This window comes from Electrophorus electricus, chromosome 13 (assembly GCF_041902795.1).
Source record: "Electrophorus electricus isolate QZ-2024a chromosome 13, ASM4190279v1, whole genome shotgun sequence".
Classification (NCBI taxonomy): Eukaryota; Metazoa; Chordata; class Actinopteri; order Gymnotiformes; family Gymnotidae; genus Electrophorus; species Electrophorus electricus.
Window position 1 is genome coordinate 8,847,501 of NC_137509.1, and position 23,193 is coordinate 8,870,693.

General features: G+C 40.4%; 1 protein-coding gene across 5 annotated transcripts in view; it reads left to right on the forward strand.

The window, feature by feature from the left end:
* The window catches only part of col4a6 (collagen, type IV, alpha 6), an 86,726-nt gene that overhangs the window by 45,425 nt on the left and 18,108 nt on the right, over nt 1-23,193 (forward strand). For 2 of the 5 annotated variants that reach the window (XM_027008733.3, XM_081695002.1), the window contains 21 exons: nt 7,067-7,201; nt 7,644-7,688; nt 8,062-8,181; nt 8,393-8,452; nt 9,264-9,299; nt 9,744-9,797; nt 9,902-9,937; nt 10,619-10,660; nt 12,925-13,008; nt 14,255-14,299; nt 14,818-14,880; nt 15,096-15,140; nt 15,257-15,310; nt 15,512-15,581; nt 15,678-15,788; nt 15,998-16,156; nt 17,179-17,265; nt 17,355-17,512; nt 17,708-17,887; nt 20,927-21,110; nt 22,549-22,599. In XM_027008733.3, the coding sequence (XP_026864534.2) occupies nt 7,067-7,201; nt 7,644-7,688; nt 8,062-8,181; nt 8,393-8,452; nt 9,264-9,299; nt 9,744-9,797; nt 9,902-9,937; nt 10,619-10,660; nt 12,925-13,008; nt 14,255-14,299; nt 14,818-14,880; nt 15,096-15,140; nt 15,257-15,310; nt 15,512-15,581; nt 15,678-15,788; nt 15,998-16,156; nt 17,179-17,265; nt 17,355-17,512; nt 17,708-17,887; nt 20,927-21,110; nt 22,549-22,599 (1,819 nt within the window). Of the gene's footprint in view, nt 1-7,066; nt 7,202-7,643; nt 7,689-8,061; nt 8,182-8,392; nt 8,755-9,263; nt 9,300-9,743; nt 9,798-9,901; nt 9,938-10,618; nt 10,661-11,630; nt 11,671-12,924; nt 13,009-14,254; nt 14,300-14,817; nt 14,881-15,095; nt 15,141-15,256; nt 15,311-15,511; nt 15,582-15,677; nt 15,789-15,997; nt 16,157-17,178; nt 17,266-17,354; nt 17,513-17,707; nt 17,888-20,926; nt 21,111-22,548; nt 22,600-23,193 lie in introns of those variants that run through there. The other 3 variants (XM_081695004.1, XM_081695003.1, XM_081695005.1) reach the window with 3 other exon arrangements.

Below are 23,193 nucleotides of genomic sequence, written 5' to 3' on the forward strand. Positions count from 1 at the left end.
TGCTCTGTCCTGCTCTGTCCTCTCTGTTCTGTCCTGCTCTGTCCTCTCTGCTCTGTCCTCTCTGCCCTGTCCTGCTCTGTCCTCTCTGCCCTGTCCTGCTCTGTCCTCTCTGTTCTGTCCTGCTCTGTCCTGTCCTGTTCTGTCCTCTCTGTCCTGTCCTGTTCTGTTCTCTGCTCTGCTTCTTTGAATGCTTCTTCGCACCACACCCATCACTGCACTCACTGAGCACTAGGTGTGACAGTTAAAATCGTCCCTTGGGCCTCACTGCCAAGAAACAATGGGTCCCATCAAATCATTAGGGCCAGCAGGACTGAGCAGGGTGATTCAGAGGGAATCTCTCGGCTTATGGATTCTCAGGACTGTACAAGCAGGAAGTGAGGTGCATGCTGGCTAGCTGGACTGGTAAGACCGTGTAGCTTAAGCAGACAGAATGGGTTCTATTGTGTGCATTGTGAGGAGGGGGATTGCTGCCGCAAATGACACACTCTAGTGCACCTTAATTTCGCTGAAAGTCATTTTGCCCATCTGCATGGAGAAAAAAAAGCCATTTTGGCTATACACGGATCCCATTTTGAAGTCTGATTAGCATCCTGTAGGACAGTATATGAATGTACTATGTATATATGAGAAGATATGTTATGTAAGTATTATGTATGTGTACATTAAGCATGTATTAAGACACTACGTAGTGGATTAATACATGTAAAGTGTTCAGTGAATGTACTGATGAAAAAAATCCATGTTCTGTCTATTCTATCTGTAAAATGTTCTGTCCCTAGTGTGAAAATACAGTCCACAATTCAGCAGCAACAAGTGTATGTGTGTGTGTGTGTGTGTGTGTGTGTGCGTGTGTGTGTGTGTGTGTGTGTGTGTGTAATGGATAGATAGAATTCTTGTGTCAGTGGTGGTTGTTCATATGTCTATGGCCTGTGCATAGAAGGTCTTCCTGAGTCTAATTCCTGAGCTGTTCCTGAGTCTAATTTCTGCGCTGTTCCTGAGTCTGGTTCCTGAGCTGTTCCTGAGTCTCGCAAGACAAATCCACCTTCTGTGGCCTAAAGCTAAGGCACAACTGTCCCAATGCAACTCAGCATTGATGATAAAGTCACTTGTGCACAACTTACCATGAAAATGCTTGTCACCCAGCCAGTAATGCATATGTGTTTATTACACACAGTGCACTTCACCTCTCTTGTTTATTGCCCTCTTAATCTGCCTTCTTAATCTGGAAGGAGTTACATTTCTCCTGGAATTGTCAGAACTGAGCTAGAAAAGAAAATGTAAGAAGGACTTTTGTTTAGGTTTTCTCTAAACCTGGACTGACTGTCTTTTTCTCCTGCTTGTTATTGGTAGAGCCACTTAATGTTTAAATAGGTTAAGCAGTTATTTCATTAACAAACAAACAAACAAAACATTCATTTGAAGGGGTTAAAAATGACCACATATAAACTGTAGCGTCACAATTCATTGCATTTGGTTATGGCATCTAATTTTCTAGATGGAATAATAGTAGTGCATTTTTAATAATACCCTTATTAAACTAAAACCAAGGAACTTTATGAAATAAAGATCATGAAATAAAAAGCCACTATGAAACGTACATTTTAAAAAGTGGCTATGCATAGCATAGAAGTAGTTGTGTGTAAGATGGATTTCTCTTCTGGATACTGCCATCGTTGTTTTTAACAAAGCAAAAACCCTTAAGAGGGAATGTTCAGTCCTATGTGATAACCCTGTTCTGTTCAGTTTGGCTCATTAAGTATTTATTTTAAAAAACTTTTTTTAAAAACACCCAACAAAATTGTTACTACTTTCATCCTTTCACGATGGCATGTTTAGGATGAGAAATACACCAAGTACGAGGTTTTAGAAGTAGGTATGTCAGTTAGATGCAAAATCTAGGAGTAAAAGTGTCTCCCATGCTCGAAGAACAAGCAAGTCAATTAGCTAATTGATCCCATTATTAAGAGAGTCCACAAATCTTCCTTCATCTGACTTCAATGGCCGCCATGCCTTGAGGGACATCCTGTAACAGTACAGGTATGCAGCCACCTTTGCAAGTGGGGGCTTACTTCCCCCAACATGTGCCCTGTTACCACAGGCAAGCAGAAAAAGGGGGTGATAAGCCCCAAACAAGCATCCTAACACTGCTGGGAATTCTGTTCAAGCATGTGATCTGTTTTATATCTAATACATGGAGAAACGTGTGTGTGTGTGTGTGTGTGTGTGTGTGTGTATGTGTGTGTGTGTGTGTGTGTGTGTGTGTATGTGTGTGCAAGCCATAAAGTAAGTGTAAAACTTAAATTGAAATGCTGAACTCAACTTAGCCTGAGTTCTTACTTACTCTGTGGTGTTCTCTAGTGCAGTAAATGGTAGATGTTTTTAACAGTACTGCTGTGTTCCAGCCTGTTAAAGAATTGTCACACTACATCAAAAGATACTGCTTATTAAAGTCATTTAGAGGTTTGGATATAGGTTCTTTTCTTTCTATAATAACCCTGCAGATGCTGTAACTGTGGCGAGAGTCACTATGAGTGACTGAGTCAACTAATGAGTGATAGACTGCTTTATACAGTAACTATAATTTAAAGTGCCTATAACCCTGTTTATACAACAAACCTTCAGGTGGTTATTGATATCATGTTTTTAAATTCTGATAATAGGTATTGTAGCGTGTGTGTGTGTGTGTGTGTGTGTGTGTGTGTGTGTGTGTGTGTGTGTGTGTGTGTGTGTGTGCGCATGTGTGTGCATGTATGTATGTTTGTACTGAAGGATATATTAGGTGGTAGAGGCCCAGTCCTCTGGACTAAAAGCAGTACAGCATATGTTATTGAAACCCTTGCTCTGGTTCCCAGCTAATTCAACTCTTCTGCTAATACTCAAAGTCTTGTCAACATGCATAAACTGTCCTTGAGCAGGGAAATAATACCTCAAATGTGCTGTACAGCTACTGTGTGTGTACAGTTTTATTAAACTTTTTCATGTGCCTACACTTTTAAACAGTACAAAAGTTGTGGATTTTATATTTTATTATTATTTTCTTCATTTTTCATTACGATGTATCTTTTTTATGATGGGTTGATTGCAGTCAATCGAGCAAGGCTGTTGAAAGAGAGAGCACATGTTCAGTGCTGGATCTCCTTTTCAGAGTCAGGTTGGTAATTGTGCATAATGGAGGGTCTGGGTAGATTGCATTGACCAGGGTTTCCTCTCCTGTCCTGCTCTGTGTGTCTGGAGGCTCAGCTTGGCCTTCACTGGAACCAGGTGGCCCTCAAAATTATATCTAATTCTGCCTCTCCCTGCCAGCTATTAATTGTAGGGTGTGAAACGCTTTTAGTCTGTAAGTTTAGCCTGTCTCTCTCTTTCTCTCTCTCTCTCTCTCTCTCTTTCTCTCTCTCTCTCTCTCTCTCTCTCTCTCTCTCTCTGTGTGTGTGTGGGTGTGTGTGCGTGCATGCGTGACATAGGCAGACAACACTCCCCTGTCCAGATCAACTTCACCTACACTTCTCACTACACACTCTCTCTCTCTGCCTTAAAATGGCTTTAAATATTGGGTAACAATCACCTGTCAGTCCACCAATGCTTACAGAGGGCTTCACAACTAATAAATCACCTCTCCCTTTTACTGTCAAAAGTGCCTTGAGCAAGTTTCTGGAAAATTAAAATATTGTTTGATATCGCCACCATGTGGTATCCTGCGAGCAGTGCGTGCACTTTCTCATAGGGGCGTCACTCAAGCACGAGCACTTATGTTACTATAAGGTAGCGATCAGGAAAGCCTGATTTTGATTGAATCAAGTTGCTGAAATATATTTTGATCGGTACTTGGAGGCAACATCTTTTAAGTTTTGTTTCCAATTATTTGTTTTTACTCAAAATATTTAAGGGTAACCATTAGCCAAATTAAATCTAGCTGTTTACATAATTAATGTGTGACTTCGTGCTTTCAGATCTGTGTCTAACCGTGCTAAAATGCACTCACTATGTTTCTTTTGTGTTTTATGTTGTTTTAATAGTAAATGAAAAGACTGATAGAGTAGAGCTAAGACAGGGTGCAGGTGTTTTAATAGTTGAATGAGAAGACTGATAGAGTAGAGCTAAGACAGGGTGCAGGTGTTTTAATAGATGAATGAGAAGACTGATAGAGTAGAGCTAAGACAGAGTGCAGGTGTTTTTAATAGATGAATGAGAAGACTGATAGAGTAGAGCTAAGACAGGGTGCAGGTGTTTTAATAGTTGAATGAGAAGACTGATAGAGTAGAGCTAAGACAGAGTGCAGGTGTTTTTAATAGATGAATGAGAAGACTGATAGAGTAGAGCTAAGACAGAGTGCAGGTGTTTTAATAGATGAATGAGAAGACTGATAGAGTAGAGCTAAGACAGGGTGCAGGGGTTTTTAATAGATGAATGAGAAGACTGATAGAGTAGAGCTAAGACAGAGTGCAGGTGTTTTAATAGATGAATGAGAAGACTGATAGAGTAGAGCTAAGACAGAGTGCAGGTGTTTTAATAGTTGAATGAGAAGACTGATAGAGTAGAGCTAAGACAGGGTGCAGGTGTTTTAATAGTTGAATGAGAAGACTGATAGAGTAGAGCTAAGACAGAGTGCAGGTGTTTTAATAGTTGAATGAGAAGACTGATAGAGTAGAGCTAAGACAGAGTGCAGGTGTTTTAATAGATGAATGAAAAGACTGATAGAGTAGAGCTAAGACAGAGTGCAGGTGTTTTTAATAGTTGAATGAGAAGACTGATAGAGTAGAGCTAAGACAGAGTGCAGGTGTTTTTAATAGATGAATGAGAAGACTGATAGAGTAGAGCTAAGACAGAGTGCAGGTGTTTTAATAGATGAATGAAAAGACTGATAGAGTAGAGCTAAGACAGAGTGCAGGTGTTTTTAATAGTTGAATGAGAAGACTGATAGAGTAGAGCTAAGACAGAGTGCAGGTGTTTTTAATAGATGAATGAGAAGACTGATAGAGTAGAGCTAAGACAGAGTGCAGGTGTTTTAATAGATGAATGAAAAGACTGATAGAGTAGAGCTAAGACAGAGTGCAGGTGTTTTTAATAGTTGAATGAGAAGACTGATAGAGTAGAGCTAAGACAGAGTGCAGGTGTTTTTAATAGATGAATGAGAAGACTGATAGAGTAGAGCTAAGACAGGGTGCAGGTGTTTTAATAGTTGAATGAGAAGACTGATAGAGTAGAGCTAAGACAGAGTGCAGGTGTTTTAATAGATGAATGAGAAGACTGATAGAGTAGAGCTAAGACAGAGTGCAGGTGTTTTAATAGTTGAATGAGAAGACTGATAGAGTAGAGCTAAGACAGAGTGCAGGTGTTTTTAATAGATGAATGAGAAGACTGATAGAGTAGAGCTAAGACAGAGTGCAGGTGTTTTAATAGATGAATGAGAAGACTGATAGAGTAGAGCTAAGACAGGGTGCAGGTGTTTTAATAGTTGAATGACAAGACTGATAGAGTAGAGCTAAGACAGAGTGCAGGTGTTTTAATAGATGAATGAGAAGACTGATAGAGTAGAGCTAAGACAGAGTGCAGGTGTTTTAATAGTTGAATGAGAAGACTGATAGAGTAGAGCTAAGACAGAGTGCAGGTGTTTTTAATAGATGAATGAGAAGACTGATAGAGTAGAGCTAAGACAGAGTGCAGGTGTTTTAATAGTTGAATGAGAAGACTGATAGAGTAGAGCTAAGACAGAGTGCAGGTGTTTTAATAGTTGAATGAGAAGACTGATAGAGTAGAGCTAAGACAGGGTGCAGGTGTTTTAATAGATGAATGAGAAGACTGATAGAGTAGAGCTAAGACAGGGTGCAGGGGTTTTTAATAGATGAATGAGAAGACTGATAGAGTAGAGCTAAGACAGAGTGCAGGTGTTTTAATAGATGAATGAGAAGACTGATAGAGTAGAGCTAAGACAGAGTGCAGGTGTTTTAATAGATGAATGAGAAGACTGATAGAGTAGAGCTAAGACAGGGTGCAGGGGTTTTAATAGTTGAATGAGAAGACTGATAGAGTAGAGCTAAGACAGAGTGCAGGTGTTTTTAATAGATGAATGAAAAGACTGATAGAGTAGAGCTAAGACAGAGTGCAGGTGTTTTAATAGATGAATGAGAAGACTGATAGAGTAGAGCTAAGACAGGGTGCAGGGGTTTTTAATAGATGAATGAGAAGACTGATAGAGTAGAGCTAAGACAGAGTGCAGGGGTTTTTAATAGATGAATGAGAAGACTGATAGAGTAGAGCTAAGACGGTGCAGGTGTTTTCTCGGTTCGGAGCCGAATGCCAAATACACTCCGTGTACGTTAGTATTTCCATAGTCTTGAAACAGAACACTGTTTAGACTGATTTCTTTCATTATTATGTATGGATTTTCCAGAGCAACAACGATATAACAGCATTGTTTGTATTCGCCCGATCAGTAAAATAGTTGAACTCTTACGAAGTCATGAGGCAATTATAGTTTGCTGTGAGGGGGAACTGAACATTAGAAAACACTACTATTTCATTTGCCCTCAGCATTGCCATAATATTCTGCAAAGACCTATAAATTGGCCTATATTATACCAAGACATTTAGAAAACAACATGCCCAAGCAAACTTTCCTTAGCATTTCATTTATGATGAATAACGCATCCCTAGCATCCAAACTTGGAAATGGAGTTTCCTTATGAGCAATGGGAGCCATAGGGAATACAGGTAGCTTAACTTTTGCTTTAAAAACACAAATCTGAACTTCCTTTAGAGTGTTTTTGCAGCCTGAGAAAGTAATGTATAAAAGGCCTAGACTGATTACACCAATTCATGTCAACAGACAGAATAAATGTAGGAAGAATATTGCCCTCTTTTGATGTGGATATAACAGTCTACTGATGGCTTTGACCCCTGTCTTCTTCTCATCATCGTGAGAGAGATGATGATGATGATGATGATGATGATGATATTATTATTATTATTATTAATACTGTAATAGTACTTTTAAGAACCACAGTAATACTGATAACTGTGTCAATTTTGGTCACTAATATCCTAATATTAAAAGTTCATACTGTTTCAGGGTCGCCCAGGGTCCTTAGGGTCAACAGGACCCAATGGACCTGAGGGCTTCAGTGGGGCCCAGGGCCCTGTGGGACCTAAAGGAGAGAGAGGCCACCCAGGACGGGCAGGGTCCTCTGGACCCAAAGGAGACAGGGTGAGGTTATCTTTAAATTAAACATTTACTGCCTTGCTCATTTTTTTTCACTCATTTTTCAGGATGACGTTCATTATGACTATACACATTCTTTAGATTGCAACTTGAATTGGGGCCATGCATAATGCATTAATGCCTGGGCATTGAATATGAATATCTATTATACCTGAAGTGTGTATAATAAATATATTATGACTGGTTCTTGTAGGCAGTCTCTTTTAAATGAATTTTCCAAATGTAGTTGTCTAATGTGGCTTAAAAAATAACGCTTCTACTTCATTCCACAATTTACATGACCAAGCCACTCAGAGTGTTTTACATCATTAATTGTTCATTCTTGCACCCAGACCTGTATCTAACAATGACAGTACTATCTGAACTACCAGTGCAGTTGTGTTTCTGTAAGTTTGTTCCTCGGTGCCCATTTGTGCATTTTGGACAGGGTCCAATGGGTGTTCCTGGCTTTCCGGGTACTGATGGAGTTCCTGTAAGTAAACTTCTTGTTTTCTAACTGCAGGCCCCAAATCCCTCCCAGTTAATTCAGCCCATTGAACCCCATGCCTGACCTCTGACCTCTCTGACTGCCAGGTTCAGGAGTTAGCAGCCCTCCCCTGGAATTAATCCCCCCTTTTCCTTTGTGTCACATAAACCTCAGTCATTTTTATTCTCACAAACTGTGTAAGCACAGTGAGGTAACAAGGCAGTGTACAGAGCAGCGATTGGCCTTTCTCCATTGTGTATGCTCACACTCACACACTCTCTGTCCATTCATTAGCCCTGGCAGTCTGTGGTCACACAGACACCTGGTGTGATGGCAGTCCAGGTCTATAGACATCAGGGTTTAACAGTGTTTTCTACAGGGTCACCCTGGCCAGGAGGGACCAGCAGGTTTTCCTGGAGTGAACGGATGTAATGGAACACAGGGCGATCCCGGAATCCCAGGTGGCTATCCTGGGTGGGCTGGCAACCCGGGGCCCAGGGTGAGTATGCAGATGGCAGGGTTCATTGGTTGTTGATTAGCTCCTCTCCCCACTGATCCCCCCACCCCGCAAAAAAATTTAATGTCACCCATGGTGATTGATATATATTTTATAGCTTTAAGCTCAGAAGTTGTCAGAAGCTAGACATGTTTGTTAGATATGCTTTCACATGTGAGTCTGACCCTTTTTTTTATCTGTTTCATTGTTTTAGGGTTTTCCTGGTCTCAAAGGGCAAAAAGGAGAACCAGTTTATATTCGTAAAATCATCTCGGTAACTCAGTGCTTTGCAGTTCTTTTCTTACTGATGTATGAGTGTATTGAACCAGCTGGTTGACATCCTAACATCACAATGGAGGAGAATGTCTGCCTTATAAGATCACATGAAGTTATCTGATGGCTTCATAACATCTAGGCAATAGAGACGCTACCTCTCTATTTCTGAGATAGGGGTAACTCTCTCCTTTATTGGTGCTCTGTGGTGCATGCCTGCTCTGCCTTTGGCCTACAGTCCTTTCCCCCGTCGTGCACTATTTTGTGTTGTAAAGAGAAGATCCCTACAGTCTGCTTTAATTGGTGACATACTCATACATCCATACTCATACACTCTCGCTAAACATGTCCTTTATAGTGGCCCAGGAGTATGCAACATTGACTGGATCTCTTATGACCCCTCTCTACCTCTCTCTCTCTCTCTCTCTCTCCCTCTCTCTCTCTCTCTCTCTCTCTCTCTCTCTCTCTCTCCCTCTCTCTCTCTCTCTCTCTCTCTCTACCTCTCTCTCTCTCTCTCTCTCTCTCTCTCTCCCTCTCTCTCTCTCTCCCTCTCTCTCTCCCTCTCTCTCCCTCTCTCTCTCTCTCTCCCTCTCTCTCTCCCTCTCTCTCTCACTCACTCTCTCTCTCTCTCTCTCTCTCTCTCTCTCTCTCTCTCTCTCTCTCACTCACTCTCTCTCTCCCTCTCTCTCTCCCTCTCTCTCCCTCTCTCTCTCTCTCTCCCTCTCTCTCTCCCTCTCTCTCTCACTCACTCTCTCTCTCTCTCTCTCTCTCTCTCTCTCTCTCTCTCTCTCTCTCTCTCACTCACTCTCTAGGCTCCACATGGTCCTGCTGGTCCTCCTGGTGACTCTGTACGATTAATTATTTATTCATTATACATTATTAATTAATTATTATTTGTTAATTATAATACCTTTTACACACAGAGCAGTTCTGTTTAAACATTTTTCAGGTAGTTTGTTTGGAAACCAGTTTTGTCATTAACCCAGTTCCAAGCCTGTGTTAAAACAGGACCAAGTGTCACCTTTATTTTTGGCAGTATTTCTACTGGCCTACAGAAATATTTCATTGGTTTACTGGATGTGGAAATAAAATCTAAATAAATACATAAATAGGCAAGCAAACAACCAATACTGCATTAGGTCTGGTATGCTACAGTACCTGTCAAAGGTTAGCCAGTAATGAAAGTAAATGCAGCACAGTAAAATCAGTGTACTGAAAAAATTAACGTACTGGAACATATAAGGGTCCAGGAAACCTATGACCTATGATCTATGACCTGGTTCATCTTTCAGGGTCCTCCTGGTCCAGTCGGTCCGGCAGGTCCAATTGGTCTCACTGGTTTGCCTGTATGTACCCAATTTTCATTGTTCTATGACAATACTACATGCCAGAGAGTAGCATGTGTTAATCTGTCATTTTTAATTTTCTCTTCCTCTCTCTGTCTTTTTAGGGCTTTCCTGGTCTACCAGGCCCTCCTGGGCCCACAGTAAGTTGGAACAGGGCATGTTTTCTAAGGTTATGCCCCACATAGTGAAACTAGGGGCAAATAAAGCTATTGTGGTGGAAAATAAGGCCTACCGCACTTTGAATAACAGGACTAAAACGAAAGGATTATAAACTTTACTACTCTAATTACCATAAATACATGGGGTGTCCCTCTACAGTGTGCTTTGAAAGCAACAACCCCCGCAGCATGTGTAGAAGTATCAAAGTTATTATGGACTGCAACAGCAATACTCTGGGGAAGAGATTCAGGGCCAGTAGACCGAAAAACAGCTTCTACCCAAGGGCTGTAGCCAAGACCTGTAATTCCAATTCTGACCTATGTATATTCACATTTAGATGTTCAGTTACATTTTTATGTCACACAGATAGATAGATAGATAGATAGATAGATAGATAGATAGATAGATAGATAGATAGATAGATAGATAGATAGATAGATAGATAGATTGATTGATTGATTGATTGATTGATTGATTGATTGATTAGCACATAAGCACCCTGTCCCCAATTCATCCCACTCCTGTGGTTCTCATCTGGTAACTGTGGCACACACTGTGTCTAGTGTGCATATGATTATCGTGAGGTGAGGTGGCATATAAAATTTGTATCACTGAATTATGGTCCTAAAACCAGAGTTGAACTTTTATTATTATTTTTCTAGGGAAACCATGGTCAGGGTTACCAAGGAGAGACAGGAGAGAAGGTAAATGTTTTTTTCATTCAGAGACACCAACAAACCAGTTCTCATATAACATTGCTATATTTGGAATAAATTCTCATTCTTATTGCCTTTTTTTAATTTCATATATTAAATATACATTTTTCAATTATCTTATTTATGCCAGGTCTAGATTTCCTTTGTGGTGCTTTGTGTGTTGAAACTGCATTGCATATCATGGGATTGTAAATATTTTTATTGAAATAACTCGATCTAGTGGTCCTTGAATGGCTCAGTTAGTGAGCCTGTTTACACATTGCACTAACACGTGTTTAATATCCGGATCATATCTACACATACTTTGGCTGGATTCCATTTACACTTCTGACTGAAATGCATTCTGTGTGACCAGATGAGATCTAATTTTACTCTCCTACGATAAAAGCACACCAACACATACACATTTCCATTTTATTTCCTATTGTGAGCATTTCTCAGCAAGTTTCTCATCTGCTACTACCAGTGCATGCTGCCAAGTATTGGGAGAAACCATTTAAAGCACACAATAAATCATTTGCTTTGGCAGAAGAGAAGGATTTGTCTTTATGAAATTGCATGCAGATAACAAAAATGCATTTCCGTTTACACTTGTGTAAAGATCTGGCTCTGACCACCTCAAAATGTGGTTTGAGTGTCCTGATCGTAATCCAATCATTATGTATCCTGTGGTGTTTATTCCTGACCAAATGAATTCCAAACATGATATAATCACCAGAAATGCATTTTAGTGCAAAGTGTAAACAGCCTTAATTAGTCATTTGCATTAGCATTTTTTAAATTTCATTCATTATACACCAAGGCACCATCAGTGTGCATTAATTCAATTATCTGCATGCTGAGTTGGCTTTTAAAACAAATATAAGAGACTCTGAGTATCACTTACTGTAAATGTCAAAAATATAAAAATGTATGCAAGTTATTGACATACAGTAATACATTATAAAATTCTTTATAGGACTCACCACAGACGATCATTACTGGCGGTAGACAACAAGGTTTCAAAACAATTTCCTGCATTACTGCACAAAAATATAAGATATCTTGCATATTTCTAGGGTTTGCTTCAGGGTTAGGTTAGATGCTAGGGCTGGGATTAGTGTTTGCATTAAATTATAGTCCTAAATTTCTTCCCTGAATTTAATCTATACCCTGACATTATATTGTCTTCAGGTTAATACAAATATAATATTAAATGACAATTTTTTTCTAAGCAGTGTTACTGAAATGTCCCAGAATCATATTTGGAACACATTCGGTGTTTTTTCTGTTTAACTGGAACAATGACGTTATTTGGTATTGATACACATTGAGAATTTCGTTCTGTTGCATGGTGGCTCAGCGAGTTAAATCAACTTTATAGTGTTTTCGAAACAAGCATTTTTTTCTAAGTTTAAATGAAATCCTTAAGCCGCCATATTGGTTGACATTTCCAGTAGCCTGTGTGTATGGTTGCTGGATCATGCAACGATGTAAAACCTACTCACAAAAAGTGTTTCTGGGTGTGTTTGAGTGATCATAACCAGTGATCATACTGTGCTGGTGTGGTGTCTTAATTTCTTCTAGTTTTATTAGATGTGACAGTATCTGTGGGCCAGCATTGGAGTTGTAGTTTTTAGCCCATTGGTGTTCCCATAAAGACTAAAACATTACAAGTCACTAGGATGTTATGCATGCTTTCATTATTCAAATCAATGGATACTAAAACACTAAACAATGTGTGATGAATAAGATGCCTTAATAATTCATAATTTAATATTTAATTATGGTTTAATAAGTTTTAGATTGATTGGCTTCAGGTTTTAATGATAATCCTAGAATTGTCACAATAGTGAAAAATATTTAACATTGTCAAAATAGTTGGTTTAGTCAGTGTGTAATCTGAGGAAAATACACTGAAAGATGAGTCCATTATTTCTACCTTATCACAAACTCTACTTTCTTAATTGCTAAAGTAACTATTAATTATATAACCCTTAAAGTAGTCTCTTGATGAGGTAGCTTGATCTTACATCCCTCTTTATCAGCCCCGCTTCTTTTCTCTGCCTCTTTTCCTTTTTTCACATTTTTCTCCTGTCATTTCATACTGTTCCTGTTACTCTTGCTGTCCCAAAGAAACACTCATTCTGTCTTCTACCTCTCTCTCTCTCTCTCTCTCTCTCTCGCTCTCTCTCTTTCTCACTCTCTCTCTACCCTCTTCCTCCCACATCCTCGGGCACTAATGTCTCTTCTGTGTGTGTTGTGGATCTCAGGGGGACGCAGGCCCGCAGGGACTCAGAGGGGTTGCTCTGTTGGGCTCACCACCTATAAGCACTATCATCAACAAAGGAGAGAAGGTAACACATGGGAGCGAATACATGACGAGAGTGGAGAGGGTTGGAGGCACCATTTACCCCTGAAGTGCCCTTTGTAAAACATTCTACAACGTATAGCTGCCTGCCGCATCGTCCAAGCTGTCTGTCAACCACTAAGCCACTGGTCACTGATTGGTTCTAGATTGGAAAGAGCTGGTTTTGTAAAAGAACTTCATGTTTAGAGGGTCGCAAACATAACATAGTACAACACCCTGAAGAAATGGAGCTGATCAGTTGATCAATTGATCAGTGAAGCCTCTTCCCCTTTCCCGGTCTCTCTTGAACCTCCCTCTCGCCCTGAACTCCCCATCACCGCACGAGGGCTCACAGCTTTTGAAACTCCATGTTATACAACTGATCTTATGCCCACTTTATCCCCAAACTCTCACCACAAACCATCCTGCAACTCGACCTCGTCGCCTCCACCTCTGCCCAGCCGTAATCCCATCCTGTCCCGTGTAAAAACTTTCTCTTCCTTGGTTACCGCATCCAGGGAGATGTGGGCCTGCCCGGAGACCCAGGCCGCCCACTGGTCCATGGAGTTGTGGAGTTTGTTGGATTTCCAAAAGGAGACAAAGGAACTCAGGTTTGTGGGCTGGTGCTGCTCAGAGTGACCAAGAAGAAGTGTGACCCAAGCCTGTCAGCTCAAACTCCCAGCAGACCCAAGCCTGTCAGCTCAAACTCCCAGCAGACCCAAGCCTGTCAGCTCAAACTCCCAGCAGACCCAAGCCTGTCAGCTCAAACTCCCAGCAGACTTGTCTGCACCTTCAGCGTTTCTGCCCCCTACATACCCCTCACACTGAAGCACCAAACCTCTACCACCACTAATTACTGGGCTTCCATCCTGAAGGACTGTGATCCCTTCTTTGTTTGTTTTTTCATTAGCTCTCTGAATAGAAGGGTTTTTGGTCCTGACGTCCTGAGGTTGAAGATTTTCGCTGTATTTTTGTTTCTTTGCTTTTTTTCTTCCTTTTTTTTTTTTTTTTTACAATTCATTCATCCATGTGTTCCAGTAGCTTTAATATCTAGTCTGTTTTTTCTTCAAAACACCATCATAAATTTCATGTATTAATAATAGACTATTGGAAACGTGGCAATAGGTATGAGGAATATTTACATTCCTTTCTTTTTCATACAGCTCTGGCAAGTGTGCTGTCTAACTTTATGTCTAATCTCACCCTTACCATGTCTCTGTCTCTGTCTCATATTGTCTGTCTCTGTCTTTCAGGGAGATGTTGGCTTTGCTGGTGAAACAGGAAGACCTGGACTACCAGTATGTTACTTTTATGGTGATTTATTGTAACTAATGAAGTGAGACCAGCCTACACTGATTTCCAGCTGAACAAACATTCCCTAAAATGTCCTCTAAATGCCACCTTGAGACATTCTCAAATTCTTGCATGCCTCCGTGGGACTGCCACTTTGTATGTAGTGCTGCCCACGTAGAACAGTGGATCCATCTATGCCTCTTAGCCTCATGCTATTTCTGCATTGACAAACTCAAAGATATAATAATGAAAAATATGAAATGATAAAATCTTGTTCTATAGATTAAGTTTAACAAGAAATAACCATCTCAGCAAACAATTCGTCTATATTATGACATTTGTGTTTGCTGATCTGAAGCATCACATGTCTGGTTTGACATGTAATGTGGCCCATCTCTGGCACAGTTTGATACCAGTTTGATACCAGTGACACAGATGGAGCAAATGGTTTCAAAGCACTAAACCTGAAATTGTACTGTATTTAGCCTGTTCGTAGTGAATGTGGGTTTATGCCAATTTCTAGGGTCCAGATGGGCAATGGGTGGAAAATGGTGAGAGGGGAATTCCAGGATTACCAGGTGCACGGGTAAGTGTTGTTCTGGAACTAACAAAGTTTTCTAGTATTGAACTGAAACATTTTAAATGTCAAACAGCTCTTCTTCTTCTTTTTTTAAGGTTCAGTAGATGATGTCTCAATAATTTTCCTGCATGGAGCCACATTTAATGTTTGATTTCTTCAGTTGTGATCTATTGAAGACCTGTCCAATGTTTTTTAGTCAGTTGTCTTCTTTAATTTGTTAGGGCCCTCCTGGTCTGAATGGCCCACGTGGAGAAGACGGTTTTCACGTATGACAAACATCACTTATGACAAACTTTCACGTGAAAAAAAAAAACGTTCAAGTGTGCCATCATTACTCCTCCAGTGAAAAATAACTATTGCCTTTACCATGACTTTACCATAGGGACCTCCTGGAAGCCCTGGCATACCTGGGCAAGCAGGCTTTATAGGTCCTAAAGTGAGTATGAAGTCAGTCACATCCAGCAGAGAGCAGAGATGACATACCTACCACAATTTAACACACGCTGTTCAGAAAAATCCAGTGGGGCATAAATGGAGGATTCCTTACCTTTCAAACATGGAGGATTTTGCCATTCAAGACTTCCTCAGTAAATTATGGCTGAGGCTAAATGGAGTATTTTGACTCTTTTCTTTGCAGGGTGACAGAGGAGATCCAGGTCTGCCAGGCCCTCCATCCTTTTATAATGATCTTGGAGAATTTTTGCAAGGTAGCTGCCAGTCCATTTCACACATATGTACATACATACATACATACAGTAAGATTTTAACTCTCTCTGTCTCTCTCTCTCTGTGACCTCCCACAGGTCCTCCAGGTGACCCTGGTCTTGATGGGCTTCCTGGATACGTTGGAGATGTGGGTCTACCAGGTTCTCCTGGACAACCGGGCCTCCCAGGGGCTGCATCCCTCACTCCAGGTGTGCAGTGATGCGGCTCAGTGTCGTGGCTCTGATTATGTCCAGAAAAAGCACCATGGACACTGAGAGTTAAACATTTGTAACACATAAGCAGCTGTTCTATTAGCTATCAATGCATTTTTTGTTGTTACTTCTTATAACTTCTTTATTGATCCTTTTGTAACTATTATATTTAAGGTATTTGCTAAGAAATGTTATTGTCCATGAAGGTCTTCCTGGTTTACCTGGATTCCCTGGTGGTGCTGGGCCCAAAGGAGAGAAGGGGAATCCAGGTCGTCCGAGCTATAGTCCTGAGGGTGAGTCTGGAAGCATTGGTTTACCTGGACCTCAAGGCCCCCCTGGACCTCAAGGCCGAAGTAGCTCGCCTGGTAAGATCTCTTAGCAATTTTTTTTTGTTGTTTAGTAGAGCTCAATTTGTATGATCCTACAGTAAGAAAATCATTGCTCATTGCATGTATTACATTTCGCTCATAAGATAGATATTATAGGTTTGTCTGTATAGGTTTCTAGTATTTGAAGTTCTCAGGGTTTTTCACATGCACTTTGTGTTGATTTTAAAGTCCTCAAAGGTTATGCAATGTGCTTTCGAGACGAAGGATAAATTAGGAAGTATGGAATTATACAAAAGTTGTACTGTAGACCAAATGAAAGTCAACTGATCCAGCTCATTGAGACAGTCATCTAAATCTGTTTTGTTAGTTTAGGAACCAAGTTGAGTACTATGATGTAGACAAAAAAAAACAAACTAATTTTGGGGTTTCTTTAAAAATGACAGTTCAGTCACACATTGTGTTTCTTTCCTGATAATGAAGACAAGTTGGTTGACCTGGTGTTTACTATTGAAACTAAGGATCAAATATTTAAAGGTAGTCTGAATTTTGTGGACATATTGCGTACTGTTATTGCAATAAACAAGCCCAACTAAAACAAACAATGCTACAACCCCAGATAACCAAAGCCTATGAAATATATAGGTAATTTCATAACAAAGCAGAAATCACAAAAATATTTCATTAAATGTCGACCTCATGTCTGAAAACAGGAATGAAGAGAATTTATGCTAAAGAATGTTGTGAATTTTTTTTCACAAAACATTGTAAAATACCTCATTTTAAGCACTGACAGATTTCCATCCCTGAGTCGATGGAAAGAGTTGATTTTAGTTACCTTGAAAAATGTTTTATTTTGCAAAAAGTGGCTTTGTTTCTTCAGCATCCATTGATGTGAATGCTAGCTAACCTTTCCAGCATTTAGCTTACAAACCTTATGGCTACACAATAAATGTCCTTTCTGCTAAATTCCTAAACAAACATTTGGACAACTCTGATTTTGCAAGAATATTTTTTAGTTAAGAGTTGTAATCATTTGTCAATCTTTATTAACCCATTAGATCCGTTTACTGTTGAAAGATCTGGACAACCAGGTGTGAAAGGTAGCAGAGGGCCTCCAGGAAACAGAGGTCATAAAGGGTTTAAAGGTGAGAAACCCCCTGCTTAGTGGATTGAGGTTCAAGGCCTGGTTCACTGAAGATTAAATTACAGCCTTTTCTGCCTCATGGACTTGTAGGGGATCTTGGAGATTGTAATTGCTTGGGCGGAGGAACCGCAGGGGAACGGGGGCCTCCAGGGGATCCAGGGCTCCCTGGTATCATAGGAGACAATGGGCATAAAGGAGGAGTTGGTGACCAAGGAACTCCAGGCAACCCTGGACTACAAGGACCAAGTGTAAGTGACATTTACCACATGCATTATCACGGCTTCAGATATCAACTTGTTCTCTGATCTGACAGAGGGCCTCATGGTGAGGGCCTTAGTCAAAATACAAAAGAGCAGGTTTCAGCCATCCCTCTGAAGGTGAGGTACTTGATGGGACCTTGTGCCATGTGATAACTTCATGCCTAACTACATACCTTATTGCAGGGTCATCGTGGACAAAGAGGCTTTCTTGGGTCTAAAGGAGAGAAGGGAACCTCTTACTTTGCTGGAAGACGAGGACAGAAAGGTGACAGGGGTCAGTCAGGGCCTCCTGGCCCCCCTGGTGACATCGCCATACCTGGAAGAGATGGTTCCCCTGGCTACCCTGGGCAACCAGGACCACCGGTGAGTGGATAGGATAACTGATGAGGATAAATAGACCTACATTTCTTGCCATAGTACAATTTTCTGCTGATGGTTGCGTTGTAGAAAGTACCGATCAGCTGCCTATTAATCAGCATATTACAGGGTTAGGTAGTAATGGGCAGTATGTAACTGCAGTATGAAATTAAGATTAAAAAAGGGGGAACTATTCCATTACAGTTGCAGTAAGAAATGGAGTAATTAGATTAGAGTTTATGCTATTATGATTTTTAGAAGTGTTACATTACAACTTAAGGAAAACCCGCTCCTTTTTTTGTCTTCTCCCTCCCCCTTTTTAGTGGTTCTAATTGAGTGAAATGTTCTCTTGGACATTGTCAAGAACATTAGAGTTGAATGTAGCCTGCATTTATTTAAAGTTTGAAAATATATTCCATGCATTGTGCTGTCACCCATGGTGTGTTCTGGATGCTCTGTTTAGTTCTCTTGCACTTTGTGACTGGAACCATATGTGCTTTTATGAGATGCCTCTGGTGCAATTCATGCCTTTCTTTCAATTAACACACATGATGAAAACTGAGTGCTAATAGCTTTATTTATTGGATAGGATTTGTTACATGTGGACATTAGATTTGTTTATCACAGAAGTACATTTCATGAGATTTTTTTTTTGTGGATATGCTATTTGTTTCATATCACTTTATACGTGTTATCTTTTGCAACTAACTGGTTAAAAAGTAATCCATACGTAATGGAAAGTAATCAGATTACTTTAATATATGGATCATTTGGATTAGGTTACAGATTTATTGTTTAGCAGTAATAAGCAATATGTAATGGCGTAGATTTATAACCGTCCTATTCCTGGTTATAAGTAATATCTCTCACTCCTTATTTGATCCTGCTAGTGAGGCTATCACCGGAGAATCTGGTAAGTTTTGTCATTCAGATTCACCAAGAACCACTAACATTTACAGGAAGGGTCCATTTAACTGACATGCAAAGTGGCCAACCAACATATACCATGGTGCGAAAAAGTGTTTGCCCCCTTCCTGATATCTTATTTTTTTGCATGTTTGTCATACTTAAATGTTTCAGATCATCAAACAAATTTAAATATTAGACAAAGATAACACAAGTAAACACAAAATGCAGTTTTTAAATGAAGGTTTTTATTATTAAGAGGAAAACAAAAATCCAAACCTACATGGCCCTGTGTGAAAAAATGATCCCCCCCACCCTGTTAAAACATAAATTAACTGTGGTTTATCACATCTTTGGAAAGCTGAGTTCAATTTCTGTAGCCACACCCAGGCCTGATTACTGCCACACCTGCTCTCAATCAAGAAATCATGTAAATAGGACCTGCCTGACAAAGTGAAGTAGACCAAAAGATCCTCAAAAGCTAGACATCATGCTGTGATCCATAGAAATTCAGGAACAAATGAGATACAAAGTAATTGAGATCTACCAGTCTGGAAAAGGTTATAAAGCCATTTCTAAAACTTTGGGACTCCAGCGAACCACAGTGAGAGCCACTATCCACAAATGGCAAAAACATGGAACAGTGGTGAACCTTCCCAGGAGTGGCTGGCTGACCAAAATTACCCCAAGAGCACAACTCAACCAAGAGGTCACAAAACACCCCACAACAACATCCAAAGAACTGCAGGCCTTTCTTGTCTCAGTTAAGGCCAGTGTTCATGACTCCACCATAAGAAAGAGGCTGGGCAAAGAGGCTCTGCCTGCATGGCAGAGTTCCAAGACGAAAACCACTGCGAGCAAAAAGAACATAAAGGCTTGTCTCAGTTTTGCCAGAAAACATCTTGATGATCCCCAAGACCTTTGGGAAAATACTCTGTGGACTGACAAGAAAAAAGTTGAACTTTTTGGAAGGTGTATGTCCCATTACATCTGGCATAAAAGTAACACAGCATTTCAGAAAAGGAACATCATACCATCAGTAAAATATGGTGGTGGTAGTGTGATGGTCTGGGGCTGTTTTGCTGCTTCAGGACCTGGAAGATTTGCTGTGGTAAATGGAACCATGAATTCTGCTGTCTACCAAAAAATCCTGAAGGAGAATGTCCAGCCATCTGTTTGTGACCTCAAGTTGAAGCACACTTGGGTTCTGCAGAAGGACAATGATCCAAAACACACCAGCAAGTCCACCTCTGAATGGCTTAAGAAAAACAAAATGAAGACTTTGGAGTGCCTAGTCAAAGTGCTGACCTGAATCCGATTGAGATGCTGTGGCATGACCTTAAAAAGGCGGTTCATGCTCGAAAACCCTCCAACATGCAAAAAAAATAAGATATCACGAAGGGGGGCTATGGTGGATTACAAGTTGCGTTTAATTTGACAGTGCATGGAAGCAAAAAAAAAAAAAAAAAAAAGGTGCATGGAAGTGTATAAACACAAATGTGCAGATAGTGGGAGAGATTGTAAGTGATGAGATTATGGTAGTTGTTGCTACATTCTGTGCCGGTTCACCCCTGCCGGCTCTCTCTGCTTTGCGACTGCGGCAATTGCGTGGCTTTTGTTTAGCTTTTGTTTTTCCATGTGTTTTGTTTTGGTTTTTGTGCCACGTGTCACATTGGTGGCAAGCGTTCCCATCTTATTTGCCATGCCACCTGTGTGTCGCTGGGCTTGTTTTGTTTTTGGTTGTGCACTTTATTAGTTTATTAGTCCTTTGTTTTCATTAAAATTCATAGATCTAAACTTGCATCTGCTTGTCCTCACACTCTTCACCTGCAGAAGGATCAGAAGGTCTATGAGCCAAGCATCTGAGGCTGGCACCAGTCTTTTCATTTGTGTTGTTCACATACTTCTATTAAATCTCCTTACCACCCAGTTTTAAACCTCAGTGGGAGCCTGGTAGTGTTGTGTATTAGCATTCTGTCATTGATTAAGGTTTTAACCACTACATTAAGCAGACATTCTCATTCTCTCTCTTTCTCTCTCTCTCTCTCTCTCTCTCTCTCTCTCTCTCTCTCTCTCTCTCTCTCTCTCTCTCTCTCTCTCTCTCTCTCTCTGTCTATCTATCTCTATCTCTCTCTAAAGGGAGATGGTGGTTTTGGGGTTATTGGAGATAGAGGCCCGCCTGGTTTTGCTGGAAAGAAGGGTCAACCTGGTGGACAGGGTGAGCCTGGCATTGGCTACCAAGGCCACAGGGGTGTTAGAGGCTTTCAAGGGGACCCAGGCATCACTGGGCTTCCAGGACCACCAGGACTGCGAGGGCCGTCAGGTAAGTTAAAGATAAACCAGATAGTTTGCCTGAGTGTGGATAGGGACAATGCAAAGTGTTCTGCATATATGTACACAATTTTACATATATATCTATGTCCGTATGCATACAAAAGGTCTCTATACTTTTTCAATGAATGCTCCGTGCACATAAGATAACAAATAAATAAATAATGAATAAACCAGGACTGTAACTTTACGCATTTGATTAAACACACAAGGTAATTATCAAGCTCTCTGTACACTCAGTCAGGCGGACAGTGGTGGGACAGATGTTTATGGCTTTGCAGTAGATATTAACTAAATTTAAAGTCATAGGCCAATCATGATCTCAGTGGTGATAATGATACAAAAAGCTATTATTTTACTGGTTGTATAAATATTAAAATAAAAGTAAAAGCAATCCTAAAGGCATTAATACCAAAGCATTAAACAGTTAAAGTAAACATGCTCAAAGAGACAGATTTTGGCCACAACTCAGTTTTTACAACTCTAAAACCTGTGTACACAAATCACATAGAAGTCAAGAGTGAAATGAGATGCGAAAAAGGAAACGGAATTGCTTCACAGAGCTTAATTTACTATGCTTTATTAACCTTCTTTAAGGTTAGTTACCTTTTTACAACTGAGAGAGCTGAGATTTCCACCATTTTCCCTCAGTCCTCTTGGTTGATTTCTTTTTTATTTTTAAATGTAAAGCACATTTTTTTCCATAGCAAATTCAAAGGGGCTTAACCAATGGATCTGGATCACCGAAGAGTGGACAGTACCTGACGAGTGCCAAAGTTCATTCCAGACTGCGAACTGAAACAAATTGGGGAAAAAAAACTGGAGCAAATCCTGTGAATTTGCTCAACGCGGCAGCAACTGCATTAAAGATGTTTACATCAATGTCAGTGTGTGTGTCCTTGTACATGTGTGTATGTTTGTATGTGAACTTGTACGTGTGTGTCCTTGTATATGTCGCCATGTGTGTGTGTGTGTGTCCTTGTGCGTGCGTGTGTGTGTGTGTATGTCCTTGCTTTCTTCAGTCATTTTGCTTGTGTTCACATTTAATTTAAATTCTACCATTGGTTGATCCATTCACAAAAAAACTGAGAGTTTGGGAAAATTGGCGCTGCAAAAAACACAATCCTCTAATTCCTGACTCTGAATTAATCCTATAAACTAAAATCCCACTTCTGCTCTTCATATCTCTCTGCTGTGGAATGGCTTAACCACCCAGAAACATATCTTTTTATTCCTTCTTTTGCTATGCTCTCATGGAATATGCTTGGTATACTTGGATGAACTGTTTTAATTCTCTGCTACTTATATATTCATCTTCATGCTTATGCATTAAATAATTTGATGGTCTGGCCTGAATGAATTGATTAATGGACTGTTTGACTGACTGCTGCTCTTGCTATCTCTCTTACCCTTGCATGTTGTCTGATTAGGTGACAGCTGTGGGCGGGCAGGGCTTTATGACGCCTCTTTCGGAGAGGGAGGTGAGAAGTCCAGAGGTGTAGCCAGGAGAAAGTTTTCAGACTGCTGAGTAGATCAGACACCTGAAGCTGGGCCTCCATATATAGCCACACATGCTTACAATGTCTGCGCTGATCAGTACTTTTTGGGGCCGGGCGCCCAGCGGAATAGCATGTGTGCTTGTTGGATGCTCTGGTGTAAGCTGGAGCCACACGAAATGTGTGGGAAGCACATTTGCTGGGGAAAATAAAGGAAAATACAGGGTATGTCACAGTAGGGTATACCCTGCTTTAGCAAGCCCATCCATCACCATAAGTGTTCAAGGTCTTGCTGAATATCTGCATTCTTGGTTGATACACTTACTCTGTTCTTGTTGGTCAGCTTATGCCAGTGGATACAATAACACTGACAGTGCATCAGCTCTTATTGGTCAATCAGCTAACAAAGCTTGGTGCATGTGATCAGCCTTGCTGTGCTGTATACTGCAGGGAAAACGGGTGGGGTGTCTAAACCCAGCCTACAGGCGGTTTAAAAGTTTATTATAGTCCAATTGTTGATGGAAAATTATTTTGGGGAATAAATATTTAGTTTCCAGGGATATGTATTGCAGGTTACAG